Source organism: Nycticebus coucang, chromosome 2 (genome assembly GCF_027406575.1).
Source record: "Nycticebus coucang isolate mNycCou1 chromosome 2, mNycCou1.pri, whole genome shotgun sequence".
NCBI classification, from domain to species: domain Eukaryota; kingdom Metazoa; phylum Chordata; class Mammalia; order Primates; family Lorisidae; genus Nycticebus; species Nycticebus coucang.
In genome coordinates, this window is record NC_069781.1 from 59,264,103 (window position 1) to 59,286,287 (window position 22,185).

Here is a 22,185-nt window from a genome sequence, read left to right on the forward strand (position 1 = left end):
TCTCCTTTGTGCTGGTTTGTACTTGTGACCTTAAATTATTTTAAACCCTATTCATTAAGGAAGTATTATCATTATCAACTATTTCACATAAGAACTATGTGCACATGTCCTATTTGTTTAAGTAAAGAAGTGTATACAAAGAGAATAACTATTACTCTCCATACCTGAAAAGGAATTCATTCTAAGCACATATGATTAAAATAGCTCTCTCCCCAATCACTATGCATTATATTCTATGACAAAGGAATTAAGCAAGTGTCTCCAGAATGCCTATATAACAAATAGAATTAACCTTAAAAAGAACAGGAAGAAAGTTAAGTACATTGTAGTATTTTTAGCAAAGACTTTTCATTCTAAATTCTGGTTCTAAATATCACTTGTAGGCCTGGCATCCATAGCTCAGTGGTTAGGGTGCCGGCCACACACACGGGGGCTGGTGGGTTCAAACCCAGACCAGGCCTGTGTAACAACGACAACAATAACCAAAAAATAGCCAGGCATTGTGACAGGCACCTATAGTCCAGCTACTTGGGAGGCTGAGCAGGAGAATCACTTACGCCCAAAAATTTGAGGTTGCTGTGAGCTATGACATCATAGCACTCTACTGGGGCGACATACTAAGACTCTTGTCTCAATAAATAAATAAATAAATATCACTTGTAGTTAACAAACAAGAATTAACACCAGAAATTGTAATAAATTTTTTTTTTAAGAGACAGAGTCTCACTTTGTCGCCCTGGGTAGAGTGCCATAGTGTCACAGCTCACAGCAACCTCCAGCTCTTGGGCTTAGGCTATTCTCTTGCCTCAGCCTCCCGAGTAGCTGGGACTACAGGCACCTGCCACAATGCTCCGCTATTTTTTTTGTTGCAGTATGGCCAGATTTGAACCCATCACCCTCGGTATATGGGGCCAGCACCCTACTCACTGAGCCACAAGTACCGACCAAAATAATAATAAATTTTAAAGGGAAAAATAGCATAGTGAAAAGACAAATGAGTGCTTTAGTGTCCTTAACCACTGACTGGATGGTATCACTCTCTACCTCTTAGGATGGTTCAGAGGCTTAAGAGATAAACACATGAAAATGTCTTGTGCATCATTTACTGAGTGTTTACTATGAGCCAGGCACTTTATGTCTATTACCCAATTTAATCTTCAAATTAACCTTTCCAGGAAGGTACTATTATTATCTATATCGGTGGTTCTCCAGAGGCAATTCTGGTCTCCAGGAAAACATGTGACACAGGACATTCCTGACTGTCATAACCTGTAGGTGGAAGGGGAGGCTATCGGCATCTAGTGAGATGCTGCTAAACGTCCTACAATGCACAGTACAGGCCCCCAAGTAAACAATTATGTGGGCTAAAATGTCAAACACAAACAAGTTAATGTAACTTACCCTAAGACACAAGTCCTAAGGGGAGAGCTATTTACGAAAAGACAATTCCCTATCTGTTACCTAGTTAAGTTATATTAAGAATAAAATGAATCTCAATCTTCTTTTCTTTTTTTTTTGAGACAGAGCCTCAAGCTGTTGCCCTGGGTAGAGTGCTGTAGCATCACAGCTCACAGCAACCTCCAACTCCTGGGCTCAAGCGATTCTCCTGCCTCTACCTCCCAAGTAGCTGGGACTACAGGTACCCGCCACAATGCCTGGCTATTTTTTAGTTGCAGCCGTCATTGTTGTTTGGCAAGCTCGGGCTGGATTTGAACCTAACAGCTCAGGTGTATGTGGCTGGCGCCTTAGCCGCTTGAGCCACAGGTGCCGAGCCTCAATGTTATTTTCAATTTATCAAGGGCAAACAATCTAGTCTAAGTAAGGACATCTCTGCTTCATTCCAAAACAGTAATTTTTAAATAGATATATTTTAAAATAAACAGTATGTGTACTAGCTCTATGAAACAGAGTAATAGTTCTACTTTTCTTGCCTAATAAAAACGCTTGAAAATAATTTCCTTCAAAGTACAAAACTAAAATTTATCTGAGTAACAATAACTCGATTTGTCATACTTGCCTCATCTAATGGATCCACATCTGTTTTCCTCATCTTAACAAGTACATCATATGCCTGTTGAAGTGCTCGGACCTTAGGATGAGAAACTCTAACATAGGCTGGGAGACAAATAAACCATAAACTGTAACAATGACTGAATAGACACTTGGCCCACTGTGGTGGATTTGTGTAACATCTCTTCGCCAATTTATGAGCTGATTTTATCTCCTAGAAAGAGAATAAATAAAACATTACGGTATTTGTTGAAATACATTAGGGTAAGGGGAGAAATGAGAAGGAAAAGGGAGAGGAGAATTTAATGTGGAACACTTTCTTTCCAGATTAATATGAAGGTACAAACGATTAGATTATAGTGTTTGCATCTGTTAGTTAAGGTACCTGTTGCAGTTGTGTCCTGCACCCAGGAGGTGTGCCCATTAGTTGGGAGCACACCAATACCCCTCCCACCGCCCCCCACCAACTTTAATTAAATTGACTTTTTCTCTTGTATGGGTACGTATTAGTTCACCTGCTGGCTTCATATTAGTATTCAGTACCTTGGATACTTGCTTTTCCATTCTCATGATACTTTATTTTAATGTGAAACTTGATCCCAAAATCAAGCATTTCATAGTTTTACTTTTGTGAGTGGCTTCCTACTTACTGCTATGTAACTCTCTAAACACTCATTTACAGTAGTGCAACTATTTGTTGGCAAGCACATGTCTCCTGACAGACTAGAAATGCTTTAAGAGCAAAGATCATTCATATTTTCATAATACAATGGTTAATAAGATGCCCTTCACACAGAAGGCACTCATGTTTGACAGGTGAAAGGATAACTAAAACCATACACCCCTGATTGAACCATTTGTAGCTATGAGTTCTCCAACCCCAATTTTTAAAAGTGATATTCTTCTCACTCCTCCCTGCCAAAGTTTATGATTCCCACAGCTATCTCTTTCCAAGATTTCCACTCTATTTACAGTCTGTGTAATTCTCTCAACGATTCCCTAAAAAGAACTATTCCTTTGCAGTCAACACAAATTTTCCTACTTAATAGTCTTGATTATTGTGCTTTTTGATTTTCATTCTGATTTAGGTGGAAGAATAAGTATCCATCACCTGCTGAGCTTTATCAAACTGTACACACTCCAAGAAATTAGAGTCTTCCAGATATGTCAGAGCCATTGTACACTCTGCAGTAAAGACTCCTCTCCTGGCATTTGTTCTAAATAAAAAGATCTTGGTATATTGATTTTACTTTTGAGCTCTATCTCTGCAAGATGTGAAAATGTATTTTCAAATATATGCCCTAGATTTTCTAAGATCTTATGTTTTTGTTTTTTTTTAATTTTCCAGCTAGCACAGGGAGGAAATAATTCTGCTTAAAATGAGTTTTAGAGGCTGAGTAGAAAAAAATTCTCTCCGTTTTTTGGTTTTTTTTTTTTTTTTGAGACAGAGCCTCAAGCTGTCGCCGTGGGTAGAGTACTGTGGCATCACAGTTCACAGCAACCTCCAACTCCTGGGCTTAAGCAATTCTCCTGCCTCTTCCTCCCAAATAGCTGGGACTACAGGCCCCTGCCATAACGCCCAGCTATCTTTTGGTTGCAGCCATCACTGTTGTTTGGCAAGCCCGAGCTGGATTCGAACCAAACAGCTCAGATATATGTGGCTGGCGCCTTAGCCACTTGAGCCACAGGCGCCAAGCCCAAATTCTCCCCTTTTTAAAAGTTGCCTATAGGGTGGTGCCTGTGGCTCAAAGGAGTACAGCGCCAGCCTCATATGCCGGAGATGGTGGGTTCAAACCCAGCCCAAGCCAAAAAAATAAATAAATAAATAAAAGTTGCCTATAGTTAGTTGATAACAGTAAAAAAAAAAAAAAAAAATCTTTAGTGTTCTCTTCAGACAATTATGAAAGAAAGATGAACTGTAAGTTATTAGGCAATACCTCAGGATTTGTCTAAGATCTGGGAGACTATCAAAAAATTGGTAAAAGCTAAACTAAGAATTTTATTCTAAAATTTTCCATGCATTGAAGACCCCCAAAATGTCAGAAGGTATTTAATTTTAATTTATAACTAACTATAGCATACTTCTTTACACCTAAATCAGAAATAGTAATAGCAAAGCAAGATGTCCAAGCCGTTCTAAGTTAACTCCCCTTAAATCCTCTTAGAATTTAACATTTGGTATAAAGTATATTTACATTAGCCAACAGGGAATTACAAATTAAAATGACAGTGAGATACTGCTTCACACTCACTAGATAGCTATGATAAAAAAAAAAAAAAGAAAGATAATAAGAATTGACAAAAAAAAAAAAAGAACTGACAAAGATGTTACAAAATTGCTGGAGGAAATGCAAAAATGGTGCAGTCACCGCAGAAAACAGCCTGGTAGTTTCTCAAAAGGTTGAACACTAAGTTACCATATACCACAGCAATTCTATTCCTAGGTATATACCCAAGAGAAATAAAAACATACATCTACACAAACACCTGTACACATATATTCATTTCCATTATTCATAACAGCCAAAAAGTAAGAAATACCCACACATCCATAAGTGCATAAATAAAATGTGGTGTATCTATACAATGGGATATTATTGAGCAATGGAAAGAAATGAAATACATGCTGCAACATGGATGAACCCTGAGAACATTATGCTAAGTGGAAGAAGCCAGTCACAAAGGAACATGTCACACAATTCTATTCATATAAAATGCCCAAAATAGACAAATCTATAAAGAAAATAGTTTAGAAAATAAGTTCATAGTTGCCTAGGGCTATGGAGGACTGAGCGATCAGGGGTTAACAGCTAAGGGATGGGGGCTTTCTTTCAGGAATGATGAAAATGTTCTATTTTTTTTTTTTTATTTATTTTAATTTTTTTCTTTTTTGAGACAGAGGCTCACTTTGTTGCCCTTGGTAGAGTGCTCTGGCGTCATAGCTCACAGCAATCTCAGACTCCTGGGCTCGAGCAATTCTCTTGTCTCAGCCTCCTGAATAACTGGGACTGCAGGCACCTGCCACAAAACCTGGCTATTTTTTTTAGAGACGGAGGTCTTGCTCTGGCTCAGGCTGGTCTTGAACCTGCGAGCTCAGGCAATCCATGTGCCTCGGCCTACCAAGTGCTAGGATTACAGGTATGAGCCACCATACCTATTCTAAAATTAATTATGGTGGTGGGTTGTACAACCCTGTGAATATACTAAGAGCCACCGAATTGTACACTTAAGTGGATAAACGGTATGGCATATAAATTACCTGTTAATAAAGTAGATTTAGTTCCCAAAGAGTCTCTTAAAACATAAACAAACATTCAAAAACCTTAGCATTAATATTTTTAGTAGAACTGCAAGAAATCTAGTTTAATTCACTAACAACCCCAGTGTGTCTTCAAATGGTTGTTGTGGGTGATAATTCTAAACCATCAGCTGCATATTACAAATATATTTTACATTTTAAATTAACATTTATTAGACAAAGAACATCTGACCTGTTTAGTTCTCTTAGCCATGAGAGCTGGACTGTTTGTAATGCTATTCCCAGTAGGGTTTCTACTAAAACAAAGTTTCAACTCCTGTGGTCTGTCAAAAAGCTTAAGGTCCAGTCTTGGAAAGTATTTATAACTAAAATAAAAAGCAAAAATACAATTGCTGATTTAAAACATGTTAATCCTTCATATTATTTTAGCATTTAGGCAAATATTTTCTAGACTTCAAATAGTACCCAGTATTATTCTTTTAAAATCCTTATATGAAAAAAAAATTGTTCAAAAATGTAACATGACATAGTTATAAGATAGACTACCTTCATGGGAACTCTGGCACCTCCTAAATCTATTTGCTAATTTCAACCAATCCCTAAAAACCAGAAAACCCTGATTTTATTTAACAGAGAAATTAATAACCCTTTTATCAAATCCATGTATTTGATAATTTATATGAAAAACATTACTTAACTATGTAATTTCATGTTTTTCTTCACAAAATTGCCTTCTATTGGTATTTAAAAGAAAAATATCTATATATTTTTACTTTAGAGATAAACCATTGTTTAATCAATTCCTTACTACAATAGACATTAGGTTATTTCTGAATTATTAAAATTAAATATTTTTATATGTATATCTTTGTAAATACTTCTGCTTAATTTCTTAGAATGACTACTCAATAATAGAGTTTATGAGGTTAATGTTTATCAAGAGAATTAAAATTATTATAATCACTATCAAATTATTTCCAAAAAGGTTATACTTAAACATACATTCCACCTAGTAGGGTAACCTGTCCTCCATATGAAGGTTGAAATGCTTCTACTCATCATTTTGGTTTATAGTTCTTTGAATACCAGAAAAGCTGAATATATTTTCATATCATTGGCTTTGCATTTCTTCTCAGAATTGTCTTAATGTCTTCTGGCTAATTTTCTTCTAGAAAATAATGCCTCTCCCTATTTGATTTTACCTTGTTTGTCAATACCTAGATTCCAATTTCTAGTAGTTAAACCACAGTTGAAAAGAGGTCTATAGTTATAGAAATCAATATAGTACTGAATTAAGCCACTCAATCTCAGATACACACACTTCATTTTTATGAGTCCTGATAAGACTATATATTAATTCTGTATTTTAGAAACGGATTTATTTTACTTTCTATTTTAGAAATCCTTTTAGGAATATAGCCTTGCCCTAGAAAAATAACTATGTATGTACACAAAGATACAGACAGCCAAGAACTAGAAACAAATCCATAGGACACTAGTTAAATAAATCACAATAAATGCAATGCAAGCTGGTCATTAAAAATGATGGCACAAAAATATTCAATGGCATGGGAAAATATTCACACTATTAAAGGCAAAACGCAGATTGAAAAGAATATATACAAGATGAACTCATATATGCATATTCCCATATGATACATACATATATATAATTGTTAACAGAAGTAAGTATTGGTTCTAAAATGATGTTATTTCATTTTCCGTTCTGGTTGATTTTCTAAGTTTAATAATTTGTATTATCATGATTATAATAAAAAACAATCCATTCTAATTTATTAGAAGATTCACATCCAAATCCCATTCTTTATTTTAAATTTTTTTTAAACTAGGAAACATAACCCTATTCTTTATTTTAATAAAGAATGATTCCTGACCCTCTACTTTTTTCCTGATATCTAACTAATTCATAAGAATTTTACGGTTTTTATATTAATAAGAAAATTCTCAAAGGGAGAGAAGTACTTCATAAAGTACTTTTTTTCTTCTTCCCAACTGAAATTTTTAAAGATTAAAAAATGATTTTAAACATTAAGGTAAATAATGATCAACATCTGTCTTCCCCTCTAACAAGGCCATCCAATTCTAAATTATAATACCTGGTTGCATCTCTCCATTAGTTCACTAAGTTAATGCTGAAAATGACATCCACAGATAACTAAATATACATTTCTACTAATAATTGCAGAAAAAATAAATAAAAATAAAGTATAAAGCTGTGCCCAAATAATTCTTAAAATAATTCCTGCTACCTGTACTTTGGTGACAGGTCTTTTCCATCATCAGGAGGTGGCTCTGGTGGCATAATAAATACTGTGTGCTCACTTTTCTGTGAATCATCTAGTTCTATCAATTTGGTATCTTCTGCTGAATCAAAATCAACCTGAAAATGATTATTTTCTCTAATTAATTTGCAGATAAGCAAGATCTAACTCTAAAATGTCAATTCTTGAGTTTAAGAAAAAAATACCTTATCTGTTTTCTCTGTGCCTTTATCAGGAAACAACTAGGATAAAAGAAGAGATTCTTAATGAAAACGTCCACTATGAATCTAATAGAGATTTTTATCTTAAATTCTGATTGAGAAAAAAAAACTATCCTTTTTTAGTACTGGTAGACATAAAACATTTCACAAGATATTGTTAGGTCCTATACTCTTAGGCTAGAGTATATGTCACTTGTAGCTATTAAGATAGAAAACAATTCATTTTGATTAGTTATTTCATAAACCTTATTTGCAAATAAAAGATGGCCAATCACAGGAGAATCTGGCTTCTGAAATAAAAAATTTTATTATTAAGCCCCGGCATTATTGTGATATTATTTAAGCTTCCCATCTAACTGGAAAATGTTGGAATATCAATTTTTTGTTTTAAGAGACAAAGTCTCAATCTGTCAGCCCAGGTGTACCATAGCTTGCTGTAACCTCCATCTCCCGGATTCCTATAATCCTTCTGGTTCAGCCTCCTGGGTAGCTAAGACTACAGGCACATGCCACCATGCATGGCTAATTTTTTTGTGTGTTTGTAGAGAGAGCATTTGCTATATACCCAGGCTGGTCTCAGATTTCTGTCCTCAAATGATCCTACTGCCTTGGTTCCCAAAGTGCTGGGATTACAGGCATGAGCCAATGCCTGGTCATCAATTTTATAAATAAACAAAAATGTTGGATAGTTTTAATTACATTGCTAGAGTTTTAGAACACACTGATAGAATGGAAAAAAATTACTCAAGTCTTCTAAGGCATATCAATCATTAGGGGCCTACAAAAATTAAATCATAATATTCCACCTTTTTAAAATACAATATCAAATTTTCAGTAATATATGGCTTACATCAACAACTGGCCCCAAGATCTACTTAGCAAAAATAAAAGCTCTATTAAAAATTAGAAAAAAATAGATAACCAAGTCATCACTGTCAATAATCAAGCCTCCTTAGATGGGATAGGTAAAATGTAAATATATTTCCAAATATCCATCATTGGGGGAAAAATATATTAGCAAAAGTATTTGGAAAGACATTAAAACAAAAGAATATGGGCTTCTACTACCCATATCACTAAATTTTTTATTTATTTTTATTTTTATTTTGAGACAATCTCATTCTGTCTCCTGGGGTAGAAGTAACATTGCATCATAGCTCACAGCAAACTCAAACTCTTAGGCTTGAACAATCCTCTTGTCTCAACCTTCTGAGTAGCTGGGACTACAGGCACCCAACAGAACACTAGGCCAGTTTTTCTATTTTTAGTAGAGACAAGGTCTCGGTCTTGCTCAGGCTGGTCTCAAACTCCTGAGCTCAAACAATTCACCCGCTTCATCCTCCCAGAGTGCTAGGATTATAGATATGAGCCACCCTGCTCACCTAAAACTGAATTTTTTTTTTTTTTAGAGACAGAGTCTCACTCTATCGCCCTCAGTAGAATGCTGTGGCATCACAGCTCATAGCAAGCTCCAACTCCTGGGCTTAGGAGATTCTCTTGCCTCAGCCTCCTGGGTAGATAGGACTGCATGCACCTACTACAATACCCGGCTATTTTTTGTTGCAGTTTGGCAGAGGCCGGGTTTGAACCCACCACCCTCAGTACATGGGGCTGATGCCCTACCCACTGAGCCACAGGCGCTGCCCTAAAACTAAATTTTTTAATTTGAAAAAACCCACATCAAATTAAATCATAAAACTAAGTCTCATTCTTTTAAATAAAAAATATTGGCTTATTGTACCCTCAATGAATCCCCAACAATAAAAAATAAAAATAAAAAGTAACAAGATTTAAGAGGCTTACTGAAATGTTTCTAGTACTTAATAGCTACAAAACCAAAGTAAAATTCAAAGGGAAAAATAGCCATGTGTAGAAACTTGATACTACCAAAAAAAAAATTCTTATATTAACCCCTGATTCAATAACACAAACACACAGCACCCCTATATTGTCTTGCTCAGATCACTCTGGGCTAACAATACTAACGATGGTTATACAGGTAAGCCAAACTTTTTTCTTAACATTGGTATATAGGACAAAGTTTTACCTTTTCTATGCAGTCATCAAAAAATGCCAATCCAGTATCTTTATCACTTACAAAACTACATTCTTCAATAAAACGAATAAAAATCTGTGTTTTAGACAAAAGGGTATAGAATTTTGTATAGGCACGATCTCGACTTTTTAAAAATCCTGAAGAAAACAAAATCACAATTAAATTCAAATTTCAAAGTGGAGTTAGACATTATAGTAAACATTTTAAACTTGGTGTTACCTACATGACATTCTCTTTATACATATATCCACATTTAGAGAAGCTTCTACAGGTTGAGTATCCCTTATCCAAAATGCTGGGAACAGAAGTGTCAGGATTTTGGATTTTTTTCAGATTTTGAATTATTTGCATATATATAATGAGATATCTTGGGGATGGGACCCAAGTCTAAACAGGAAATCCATTTATATTTCACATATACCTTACATACATAGCTTGAAAGTAATTTCATTCAATATTTTAAATAATTTTGTACATGAAACAAAGTTTGTACTAAGTACTTATATGTATAATTGACCACTTGTGATGTCATGTCAGCATTCAAAAGTTTCAGATTTTGAAGCAGTTCAGATTTGAGATTTTCAGGTTAGAAATGCTCAATCTGTAATAGTCATATACAGCTCCTTCTGCAGTAATTACATACAGCTCCTTCTGTGTATCACAAAAAAAAAAAAAAAAAGATCAAAACTTAAACCATTAACCTTTTCACTGAAGTCTGAATTCCTTATGAGGAACCTCTAGCCCTACAGCTCAAAGTAGAAACTTCTGATACTCTACATAATTTTGAGCCACTGTTCAATTTCCTAAGGGTCAATGTTCTTCCTCTGCAATGCCCCCGGACCATTTATTTCCATATCATCTTAGACACAATTCTACTTACTTAAGTTTCAAACACCTGGCTATTCCACCCTTTCCTCTATTAACTGTGGTTATCTATTGACTTCAGGGACACACTCTCCTTCATTCACTGAAGACCAGGGGATTCAAGGTCTCCTCCTTTCCAAGAATTTTTAGCATCATCATTCTTCCACACACACAAGCACAAACCAGGAAATACTTTGGGTCCTTAATTCCTTGATTTTCAATGATCCTATGGCCTATAACACCTCAATCATCAACTTCTACACAGTCATACTCCCTGAATTTTCTTATAGCATTCAAACAACTATAAGAAATAGGAGTGTCTCCTAAATCTCTAATTTTCACATCATTCTTAGCCCCATTAACCCTGCATTTCTGGTTTGCTTACTTTAGTACTTCTACCAACCATTTGGGGTGGGGGTGGGGGGGTTGGGTACTAACTTAACTCTCCAACCCACTGACCATTTTACCTATACCTACACCTCCCTCCCATCCAACGTTGGTTCCATGTTCACGTTCATCATTTCAATTACTTTCTTATTCTCAACACTTTTGCTCTTTTATCTTTTTAGACAAACCCACCTAGCTTAACCCAGCCCTGGAGGAGTGTACTTCCTACTTTCTTTGATGTACATTAGTGTGATTTAGCACAAGTTAAGGGGACAGATCAGAAGCACTTATGCCTTCATCCCTGACCAGAAACCTTATTAATATTTTTGGAATCAACTTGATTTCTCTCTACACATGTTTTCACAACTACAGTACCTCCAATTTTTAAATGCTCTCCATGCCCTCAGCCCCCATCCCCAAATGATCATACATTATATTGCACACACAAAAAAAGATCTTTAAATGGGAACTAACTACATCTATTTCACTACAAAATCTGGGAATCTGCAGCTACCATTTAATTCCTCTGTGTTTTTACAATGGATATGTCTCCCATCCTATGTAAAGATAAGCTCATTACATGAGCTTAGGATTCTAGCTCCTCCAATGTTCTCAGCACAAATCTCCACCTCCATTAGCTACTTCTCATCAGCATAGTCTTTCTTTTACATCTCAGAAAAGGAAAAAAAAAAAAACTTCCTCAACAAATAATTAGATCCTTTTCCCCTTTTTCTGCTGTTTCACTTAATAAAGGGCATGGTCATTTACTTGGTTGTTAAAGACAAAAAGCTCAAAGGTGCTCTTCGTATCTCTAGCTCCTGGGTTTGTTTTTTTTTTCCCATTAGACAGTTCATAGCTCACAGCACACTCCTGGGCTCAAATGATCCTCCTGCCTCAGACTTCCGAGTAGCTGGGACCAGAGGGGTGCACCACTGTGTCCTGCCAATTTTTCTATGTTTTTGGAGATGGGGGTCTCATTCTCAGGCTAGTCTCCTGAGCTCAAGCAATCCTCCTACCTTGCCCCCCCCCCCCCGCCATATGCTAGGGCGTGAGCCGCTGTATATGCCCTCCCTCTAGTTCATATTCCATATTCAATCACCAAGTTCTATTTCAATATACCTCCTAAAAGTCACTCTTCCATTCACACAACCACCACCAAATCTATCACTTGGACCAATGCATTAACCTTGGCAAGGAGTATTAAAACATGGAATTATTAGTTAATACAATGCTTACTGTATCCTTATTAGTAATTGCTTATCCTTATTAGTTAATACAATGCTTCCAATGAAACCTCTGCATGGAACCCAAGGAGATTTTTTTTTTTAAACACTCATAGTAATTTTTTTTTTTTTAATGAAAATCTGATACTATTGTCTACTTAAATATCCTTCACAGGCTTCCAATTACTCTCAGGATAAAGACTAAAATCATTACTGATACTAAAAGATCCTGTATAATATAGCTAACACCCCCTTTTCAAGTCTTGTTTTTGAGCTACTTTTCTCTCCAGTCTTTCTTTCTTTGATGCCTGGGGGTGATCTACATGCTGTGGTCCTCATCCCCACCCCTTTCATACTAACTAGTAGAAAAATGCTTAAATGACACAGAAATAAATTATTTTCCACAAGTAGTAATAAAAAGGTTTTTTTTTCCTTTTTCTAATGAATCTATGAAATGATCAGCAAAGGCTGCTAAAATAATTAAGTGAAAGGTTGATGGAGAAACTATAATGAATGAATGAGGGTACCAACACTTAAACCTAGGGGCTCTAAAAGTGGGACAGCCAGACATGTATGGGCCTGTCAGTCTGATACAATAGGTTGTGGTGAATGCGGCAAGCACCATGTTTTAGTACTCCTTGCCAAGAGAACTTAACCTGAATCTAATCAAGCCTCTAGTTCTACACAGTTTTTAATTCAGTAACCACTACCCATATGTGGCAATTCAGGACTTGAGGTGTAACAGACCCAAATTGAGACATGCTGTTAAAAATAAAATGCATGCCAGGTTTCAAAGACTTAGTTTGAAGAAAAGAATGTAAAAGATGAGGATGGCTCAGTGAGTAGGGTGCCGGCCCCATATACGGAGGGTGGCGGGTTCGAACCTGTTCCTGGCCAACTGCAACACAAAACAGCTGGGCGGGCGTTGTGGTAGGCACCTGTCGTCCCAGCTACTCAAGAGGCTGAGCAAGAGAATCACCTAAGCCCAAGAGCTGGAGGTTGCTGTGAGCTGTGACACTACAGCACTCTACCAAGGGCAACAAAGTGAGGCTCTGTCTCTTAGGGAAAAAAAAAAAAGTAAAAGATTTTATTAATAATTTTTAAAACTTGATTATATCCAAAATTCTACTGTTTTGAATATATTAGAGAAAATAAATTGTTAACATTAATTTCCCCTACTTCTTACTTTTTTTTTACTGTGGCTACTAAAATATTAAAATTATATGTGTTTCATATATTGTATTGTATTTGTATTTCTACTGGACAGTGCAGTTTCTGATCCTACCACAAGTTTACAAAAAATACAGGTGATAGAAGAAATGTTATTTAATAACAACGTAATGATACAATTAGCCAAAAGCAAATATCCAAGAAATTCCAAACAAAAACTAAAAATTTATGGGAAAAACAATGTCCTGTTTGGAGTTTGGTTTAAAGTACCTTTAAAAATGAGTAAATTAAAGATAAATGAAACAAAAACAATGATGTTGGTAGACAGCTATATGATGGTACATTATATTACTCTGTATTTTTTGTCTGAAAGAATCCCTAATAAAAAGTTGACCTCAGCCATGTGCGGTGGCTCAGCCCTGTAATCCTAGCATTCTGGGAGGCCAAAGTGGGTGGATTGCCTGAACTCACAGGTTCGCCACTACCCTGAGCAAGAGTGAGACCCCTGTCTTTAAAAGCCAGGCATTGTGGCAGTCACCTATAGTCCCAGCTACTCAGAAGGCTGAGGCAAGAGACTCACTTGAGCCCAAGAGTTTGAGCTTGCTGTGAGCTATGATGCCATTGCACTCTACAGAGGGTGATAAAGTGAGACTCTGTCTCCAAAGGAAAAAAGGTGACCTCAAACCCCTAGTTAATTTCTTTTTTAGGTCCACACTTAATTGTTATTTCTTCAAGGAACATTTCTCTGACCTTGCTAGCACTCTTACTGTAACCAAATTTTCCCTCAACACTTATTAAAATGTAATTAGTACTTATTTTATTGTCTGATGTCTGTGTCCCCTAATACACCAAATGCTATTCTGTTTACAACAAAAACCTCAGGCCTCAGAAAATGAGTAAATATCTTTCTAAATTTCTTTTGTTAATGGAGAAAGAATGAGAGAGAGACAGAATGAACTAATGCTCCACTACCGCCCATTAGGAAAACTCACAGTCTGGCATTAAGACTACCCACAATCTGAGCCCTAATCTTATTTGTAGTCTTATTTTCCACAATACTGCTAAAGTTCATCACTCTGGTCAAATCGTACCAGTTTATGTTTATTCCCAAACATGTTGTTATGGGCCAAATCGTGTCTCCCCAAAATTTATATGTTAAAGTACTGACCCCTTATACCTCAGAATATAACTACAGTAGAACACCCCTCCGTATTAAACTACCTCCCTACATTGACCAACTAATTAAGTTGACCTAATTTTCAAAGACTGGATACACAGCACATGGTATATTATCAGTACAGAGGGCCTAGTTCCTTATGTTGACCATCTCCATATGTTGACCAGTTTCTTACAATCCCTTGGGTGGTCAACTTACAGAGATTCTACTGTATTTGGTGACAGGGTTGTTTAAGAGGTAATTAAGTTCAAATGAAGTAATTAGGATGGGCCAGGCCTTGATCCAATAAAACTGACATCCTTCTAAGAAGAGAAAATTTGGACATAAGACAAACACAAAGTAAAGATAGATGCTAGCAACTTGTTTCTACTCAGAAAGCTAGATTACAATACAGGACCTATAATTATACTTGAATATGAATTCAAGTATATTTCTTAAATAGTAAATATTTCTTGGTAGCTGGATCAAGTAGGAAATACTTCTCAATTCAATAAAAAGCAATTATATTTTATTTTCAATGCTTCTCACCCTGTCGATCAAACAATGAATCAGCAGCTGTGGCTTTATTTGAAGGAGCCTCTGTTATTGGTCTGAGATATGTTCTATATCCTTTTAAAATAGATGCCATAAAGCGTAAAAATGCCTCTTGAATTTCCATCTCAAGTTGTGTCATCTTCTTTTGCCAGGAGAAATCTGCTTCAATTGGAGTCATCTCAATTGCTGAACTTTCTTGAGTTTTTCGGTGAACTGACAAAATAAATACAGAGAATGGCATTAATATATAAAGTAATATCTAGAATGATTGGTCAATTAAGGAAACACCCAAAATAAAGCCCATCACCTCTTAAAATTCCACTCTCCATTAACATAAAAAGATCACTCTATGTGTTTATGATTTAATAAAATAAATAAATAAGAGATCACTGACAAAGACTAGCAGGGAGCCTCAAGCAGGCAGGGCACAGAAAATATGCTTAAAAAATCATGAACAGGGTGGCGCCTGTGGCTCAAGGAGTAGGGTGTTGGTCCCACATGCCAGAGGTGGTGGGTTCAAACCTAGCCCTGGCCAAAAATCACAAAAAAAAAAAGAAGAAAAAAAAATCATGAACAATATTGACTTAGAATTTTAAGTAATGAGTCTTTTTAAATACAATAATATTATGTTTAAATTTCAGAAAAATTTTCTTTTCTTTTCTTTTTTTTTTAAGAATTTTCTTGTATACATTTACATTCTTTCATTAAAAATATTCCTTTTTCCAGCTCGGTACCTGTGACTCAAGCAGCTAAGGCACCAGCCACATACACCTGAGCTGGTGGGTTCGAATCCAGCCTGGGCCCACCAAACAACAATGACAGCTGTAACCAAAACATAGCTGGGCCTTGTGGCAGGCGCCTGAGGTCCCAGCTACTTGGGAGGCAGAGACAGGAGAATCGCTTGAGCCCAAGAGTTGGAGGTTGCTGTGAGCTGTGATGCCACAGCGCTCTATCCAGGGGGACAGCTTGAGGCTCTGTCTCTTTCTCTCTCTCTCTCTATATACATATTCCTTTTTCCTTACATTTACCTGAAGATAGTTGAGGATACAATTTCTTTAAGGTACTAAGTAGATTTTTGCATGGCTTTTTGGGAAGCTGTTTCCAGTTCATGTTCTTCTTTTCATCTGATCTATTAAATAAGAACAAAATTAATAAATTCATTATTAATATAGTGAATAATTGTTATTCATAATATGCTTTTACTGAACAAAATTTTATGTCAAAATAAAAAAGAAAACGAAAAGGATGTTTTTATTATCATTACAATTGATACAAGCAGTTTGAATAAGTAGTTTTGTTCATTTCAACTGACTTCAGTCAAATTTGTTCATTTCTTTCTAATTCTCCAACACAGATTTTCAATGTTGGAGTCAGGAATATCACACTGAAGCATAGCTTCAAAAGTTACATCTTAGGCCAGGCGCAGTGGCTCACGCCCATAATTCCAGCATTCTGGGAGGCTGAGGTGGGTAGACTGCCTGAGCTCATGGGTTTGAGACCAGCTTGAACAAGAGTGAACCCCCGTCTCAAAAAAATAGCCAGGCGGCTCAGTGCCTGTGGCTCAAGCGGCTAAGGCACCAGCCACATACATACACCTCATCTGGCGGGTTCAAATCCAGCCCGGGCCCGCCAAACAACAACAATGGCTGCAACCAAAAAGATAGCCAGGCACTGTGGCGGGTGCCAGTAGTCCCAGCTGCTCTGGAGGCTGAGGCAAGAGAATCGCTTAAACGAGTTTAAAATTACCATGAGCAACTCTCAATTGCTGCTGAAGAGGGAGTACAAAAGGAGGGGTAATTTGGCATCAGCTATTACTCTGAAGATGCTCACCGCCTAACATTAGTGCTTCCAGGTTTATGGTTCAGAGGAATTCCCACATGTACCCAAAGAAATATGTACAATAATAATTAGGACATCCTGTTCATAATCACCAAGATCTACATACAATCTAAATGTCCATCAACACTGATGACATTTGAAAATGATTAAAGCTACATCTATTGGTGGATAAACCTCACAAAGAATGCTGAGCAAAAAAGCAGTTTACGGGCAGGGCCGGTGGCTCAGTGAGTAGGGTGCCGGCCCCACATACCAAGGGTGGTGGGTTCGAATCCGGACCCAGCCAAACTGCAACAACAACAAAAAAAAGCAGTTTACAGAAAACTATTCATACAGTAAAAAATTTTGAGTATGAAAAGTAAAATTTCATTTAGATTCATGATATATAATAAATTTTTAAAACACATAGAAATAATAAACACCAAATCCAAGATAATGGTTACCTTTGAAAAAAAGGAGCAAGATATATACGTATATATCTGGGGATGACTATGCAGGGTTTTCAAATTTATTAGTAATTTTTTTTTTTAAGACAGAATCTCAAGCTCTGGGTACAGTGCATGGCATCATCATAGCTCACAGCAACCTCCAACTCTCAGAATCAAGTGATTGATCCTCTCTCCTCAGTTTTTCTTTTCTTTTCTTTTTTTGAGACAGAGTCTCATTACATCCCCCTAGGTAAAGTGCCATTGCGTCACAGCTCAAAGCAACCTCCAACTCTTGGGCTTAAGTGATCTTCTTGCCTCCGTCTCCCAAATAGCTGGGACCACAGGTGCTCGCCACAACGCCCACCTATTGTTTTTTTTTTTTTGTAGAGACCGAGTCTCACTTTATGGCCCTCGGTAGAGTGCCTTGGCCTCACACAGCTCACAGCAACCTCCAATTCCTGGGCTTAAGCGATTCTCTTGTCTCAGCCTCCCGAGCAGCTGGGACTACAGGCGCCCGCCACAACGCCCGGCTATTTTTCTGTTGCAATTTGGCCGGGGCTGGGTCCAAACCCGCCACCCTCGGCATATGGGGCCAGCGCCCTACTCACTGATCCACAGGCGCCGCCCAACACCCACCTATTTTTTGTTGCAGCTGTCATTGTTGTTTAGCTGGCCCAGGCCAGGTTTAAAACCACCAGCCTCACTGTATGTGGCTGGTGCCATAACCACTGTGCTATGAGCACTGAGCCCAGTTTTTCTATTTTTAGTAGAGATGGGGTCTCACTCTTGATATTTTATTTCTTAATAAAGACTGTGGTGGGGGCGGTGCCTGTGGCTCAGTGAGTAGGGCGCTGGCCCCATATACCGAGGGTGGCGGGTTCAAACCCAGCCCTGGCCAAACTGCAACAAAAAAATAGCCGGGCGTTGTGGCGGGCGCCTGTAGTCCCAGCTACTCGGGAGGCTGAGGCAGGAGAATCGCGTAAGCCCGAGTTAGAGGTTGCTGTGAGCCGTGTGACGCCACGGCACTCTACCGAGGGCGTACAGTGAGACTCTGTCTCTACAAAAAAAAAAAATAAAAAATAAATAAAGACTGTGGTGAATAAATGGAAGTTCACTTACTTCCATTTATTCTATAATTTTGGGGTATCAAAATCATTTCATAATTCTTTAAGTACAATTGTACAAATAGTACAAAGTTATTTTAGAAAACAAGGTTTCTCCATGGAATATTATGCAGCCTTAAAGAAAGATGGAGACTTTACCTCTTTCATGTTCACATGGATGGAGCTAGAGCATATTCTTCTTAGTAAAGTATCTCAAGAATGGAAGAAAAAGTATCCAAGGTACTCAGCCCTACTATGAAACTAATTTATGACTTTCATATGAAAGCTATAACCCAGTTATAACCTAAGAATATGGGGAAGGGGGAGAGGAAGGGGAGGGAGGGGGGAGGATGGGCGGAGGAACGGTAATTGGTGGGATTACACCTACAGTGCATCTTACAAGGGTACATGTGAAACTTAGTAAATGTAGAATATAAATGTCTTAACACAGTAACTTAGAAAATGCCAGGAAGGGTATGTTAACTAGTGTGATGAAAATATGGTATATAAAACCTGTGTTTGGTGCCCCATGATCGCATTAATGTACACAGCTATTATTTAATAAATAAAAAAAAAAAAATAAGGTTTCTAAACCTTGGGGTGTTTTTGAGACAGAGTCTCACTGTTGCCCTGGGTAGAGTGCAATGGCATCATCATAGCTCACAGCAACCTCAAACTCTCGGGCTCAAGCGATCCTCTTGCCTCAGCCTCCCAAGTAGCTGGGACCATAGGTTCTTACTACCATGCCTGGCTAGTTTTTTTTCTTTTCTTTATTTTAGTAGAGACAGAGTTTCGCTCTTGCTCAGGCTCGTCTCGAACTCCTGACCAGCTCAAGCAATCCACCCACCTCAGCTTCCCAGGTGGCTAGGATTATAGGTGTGAGCCACCACACCTGGCTTCAGAAAAACAAGGTTTTTGAGTAATAGAAATTTTATGGAGGCTATTCTGAAGATTAAGAATCTCTATAATATTATTTTATTCAGAATAGTAAATAAAATAAGGTAAAAACCTGAGTTATAACTTCGTAAACAATTATTTCTAAAACCACTATGCTGAATACATTTCTAAAATAATTGTTTCTCAGGGAAAGCAATTTATAAACAACAAACATATGCTACAAAAACATACGTAATTCATTACTTTCAGACTGCAAGTGAATTTTAATATATAGTTAAGGAGCTATTATAGCTATTCAGTGTCAAAAATACAATGGTAGATCCATTTCAAAATTATACTTTAAGTTACGGCCAATGCTTTCTTCCTTAAGTTATTCTTTTGGTCCACATAAATATTTTCCCAACCTATTCTGCTGCCATGATTATTTAAGACTTCCCCCAATTTTTCTCTATTTATTTTCTGCCAACCTCAAACTACAAAGAATAAAAGTGGTGTAAGATCTGGAAGCTGGCACCAACACTACAGAATTTTCAATACTTACTGCTCTTCCCCACCTTTTCAGAGTAAAGGAGGTAGCTCTTAACCACCTGTTCAGAGTTACTTCTTTCATTAATGTGGTGCCACTCTCAGAACCCTCAATTATACCACTGCTGTACTTATCACCTCCGCCAAACACAGACTCTGACTGATTTCTATTATCAATGTCTATACAGTAAAGAATAGATCCTTATAAGATTTAAATCCTGATAACTAAGAAAATGGTGTGGGCGGCACCTGTGGCTCAGTCGGTAAGGTGCCGGCCCCATATACCGAGGGTGGCGGGTTCAAACCCGGCCCAGGCTGAACTGAAACCAAAAAAAATAGCCAGGCGTTGTGGCGGGCACCTGTAGTCCCAGCTACTCGGGAGGCTGAGGCAAGAGAATCGCTTAAGCCCAGGAGTTGGAGGTTGCTGTGAGCTGTGTGATGCCATGGCACTCTACCAAGGGCCATAAAGTGAGACTCTGTCTCTACAAAAAAAAAAAAAAAGAAAGAAAGAAAATGGTGTAATATTACCCAATATTATAACTAAATTTTATCTCAAGTAGGTAAACCCTTTTTACTTACATGTGGATTTTGAATTAAACTTACAAAGCATATCATTTCTTGAGCTCTGAAAGCATATTTAACAATTTTTTTTTTTTTTTTTTTGGTTTTTGGCCGGGCTGGGTTTGAACCCGCCACCTCCGGCATATGGGACCGGCGCCCTACTCCTTGAGCCACAGGCGCCGCCCCATATTTAACAATTTTTGCAAACCCATATTCTCTTTTTTTTTGGTTTTTTTTGGCCGGGGCTAGGTTTGAACCTGCCACCTCCAGCATATGGGACCAATGCCCTACTCCTTGAGCCACAGGCGCCACCCCATATTCTCTTTTAATATACAAATAGCTCCTGTCTACTGCTAACATTACCCAAACCAGTACAAACTATTATAACATCAAACACTTTTTTTTTTCAAATCACACAGCTTTCCCAGATTCTGATACCTGCCTTTGTTGAGAAATGCTGCATTTAACAGGAAAATTTATTAACAACTTTCAAAAAAAAAATATTTGTAGATACTTTCAAAGAACTGTTAACTATATGTGATGAAATATATAAATGGGAGATAATATAAAATGAATCAACTTACACATATAACATGTTTGTATCCAAGTCAATGCAAACGACATCTTGTGGTGGGTCATGAAGATCAAAATACCTTGAGTCAACTCCAACTATAAATGGTAAAGGTGCACTGAGCACCCCAGCCAGTGAGAGTGGACAGAGAGGAATATACGGGCATTGCCACTGAAACGGAAAGATCATCTAGGGGAAAAAGTTTTGACAAATTAACCAACTTTTAATATTACCCAAAAGAGACAATGAAAAAGCACTTAAGTCTGACCCAGTGCCTGTAGCTCAACAGCTAGGGCACCAGCCACATAAACCAGAGCTGGTAGGTTCCAATCCAGCCCGGGCCTGCCAAATGACAACAACTACAACCAAAAAAAAAAAAAAAGAGTTAAGTCTAGTTTTGTTTTTTACCTTAAACTTTATTCCAAATACTATGAACCAACAGGATTAAAACTTTCAAGCATGACAATGATCACAAGTGCTATAAAAATACTAACAGCTCTTTGCAGGCTAACTTTTCTAATACTTACACAAAACCCACACCATCACTCTATGGAAAGAGTCCCAAAGCAGAGAGATAAGACTACCAAAATATTGGGCGGCGCCTGTGGCTCAGTGGGTAAGACGCCAGCCCCATATACGGAGGGTGGCGAGTTCAAACCCGGCCCCGGCCAAACTGCAACAAAAAAATAGCCAGGCGTTGTGGCAGGCGCCTGTAGTCCCAGCTTCTCGGGAGGCTTGAGGCAAGAGAATGGCCTAAGCCCAGGAGTTGGAGGTTGCTATGAGCTGTAATGCCACGGCACTGTACGGACAGCAATAAAGTGAGACTCTGTCTCAAAAAAAAAAAAAAAAAAAAAAAAGACTATCCAAAATATTATAAAACAAACGAGATCTTATGCATTCCATCCACCTATTAATTCTAAAAATAACCTCTGACCAAAACCCAACACAAATATCAAGAATTTTAAAAAACAAATAATTCTCTTGGGAATGCTAACAATTAATTGAAAATCTCAACAAAAAAATTTCCTAACTACTCAAATTATATAAAATGATCCAACTTCAGGGAAGCTTGACATCT

General features: G+C 37.4%; 1 protein-coding gene across 5 annotated transcripts in view; it reads right to left on the reverse strand.

The window, feature by feature from the left end:
• The window catches only part of DENND4C (DENN domain containing 4C), a 116,288-nt gene that overhangs the window by 48,503 nt on the left and 45,600 nt on the right, over positions 1-22,185 (reverse strand). For all 5 annotated transcript variants that reach the window (XM_053571923.1, XM_053571911.1, XM_053571916.1 and 2 more), the window contains exons 10-17: positions 21,121-21,296; positions 16,212-16,312; positions 15,178-15,396; positions 9,820-9,965; positions 7,758-7,793; positions 7,540-7,670; positions 5,502-5,634; positions 2,018-2,224 (exon numbers count right to left, since the gene is read on the reverse strand). In XM_053571923.1, the coding sequence (XP_053427898.1) occupies positions 2,018-2,224; positions 5,502-5,634; positions 7,540-7,670; positions 7,758-7,793; positions 9,820-9,965; positions 15,178-15,396; positions 16,212-16,312; positions 21,121-21,296 (1,149 nt within the window). The remainder of the gene's footprint in view (positions 1-2,017; positions 2,225-5,501; positions 5,635-7,539; positions 7,671-7,757; positions 7,794-9,819; positions 9,966-15,177; positions 15,397-16,211; positions 16,313-21,120; positions 21,297-22,185) is intronic.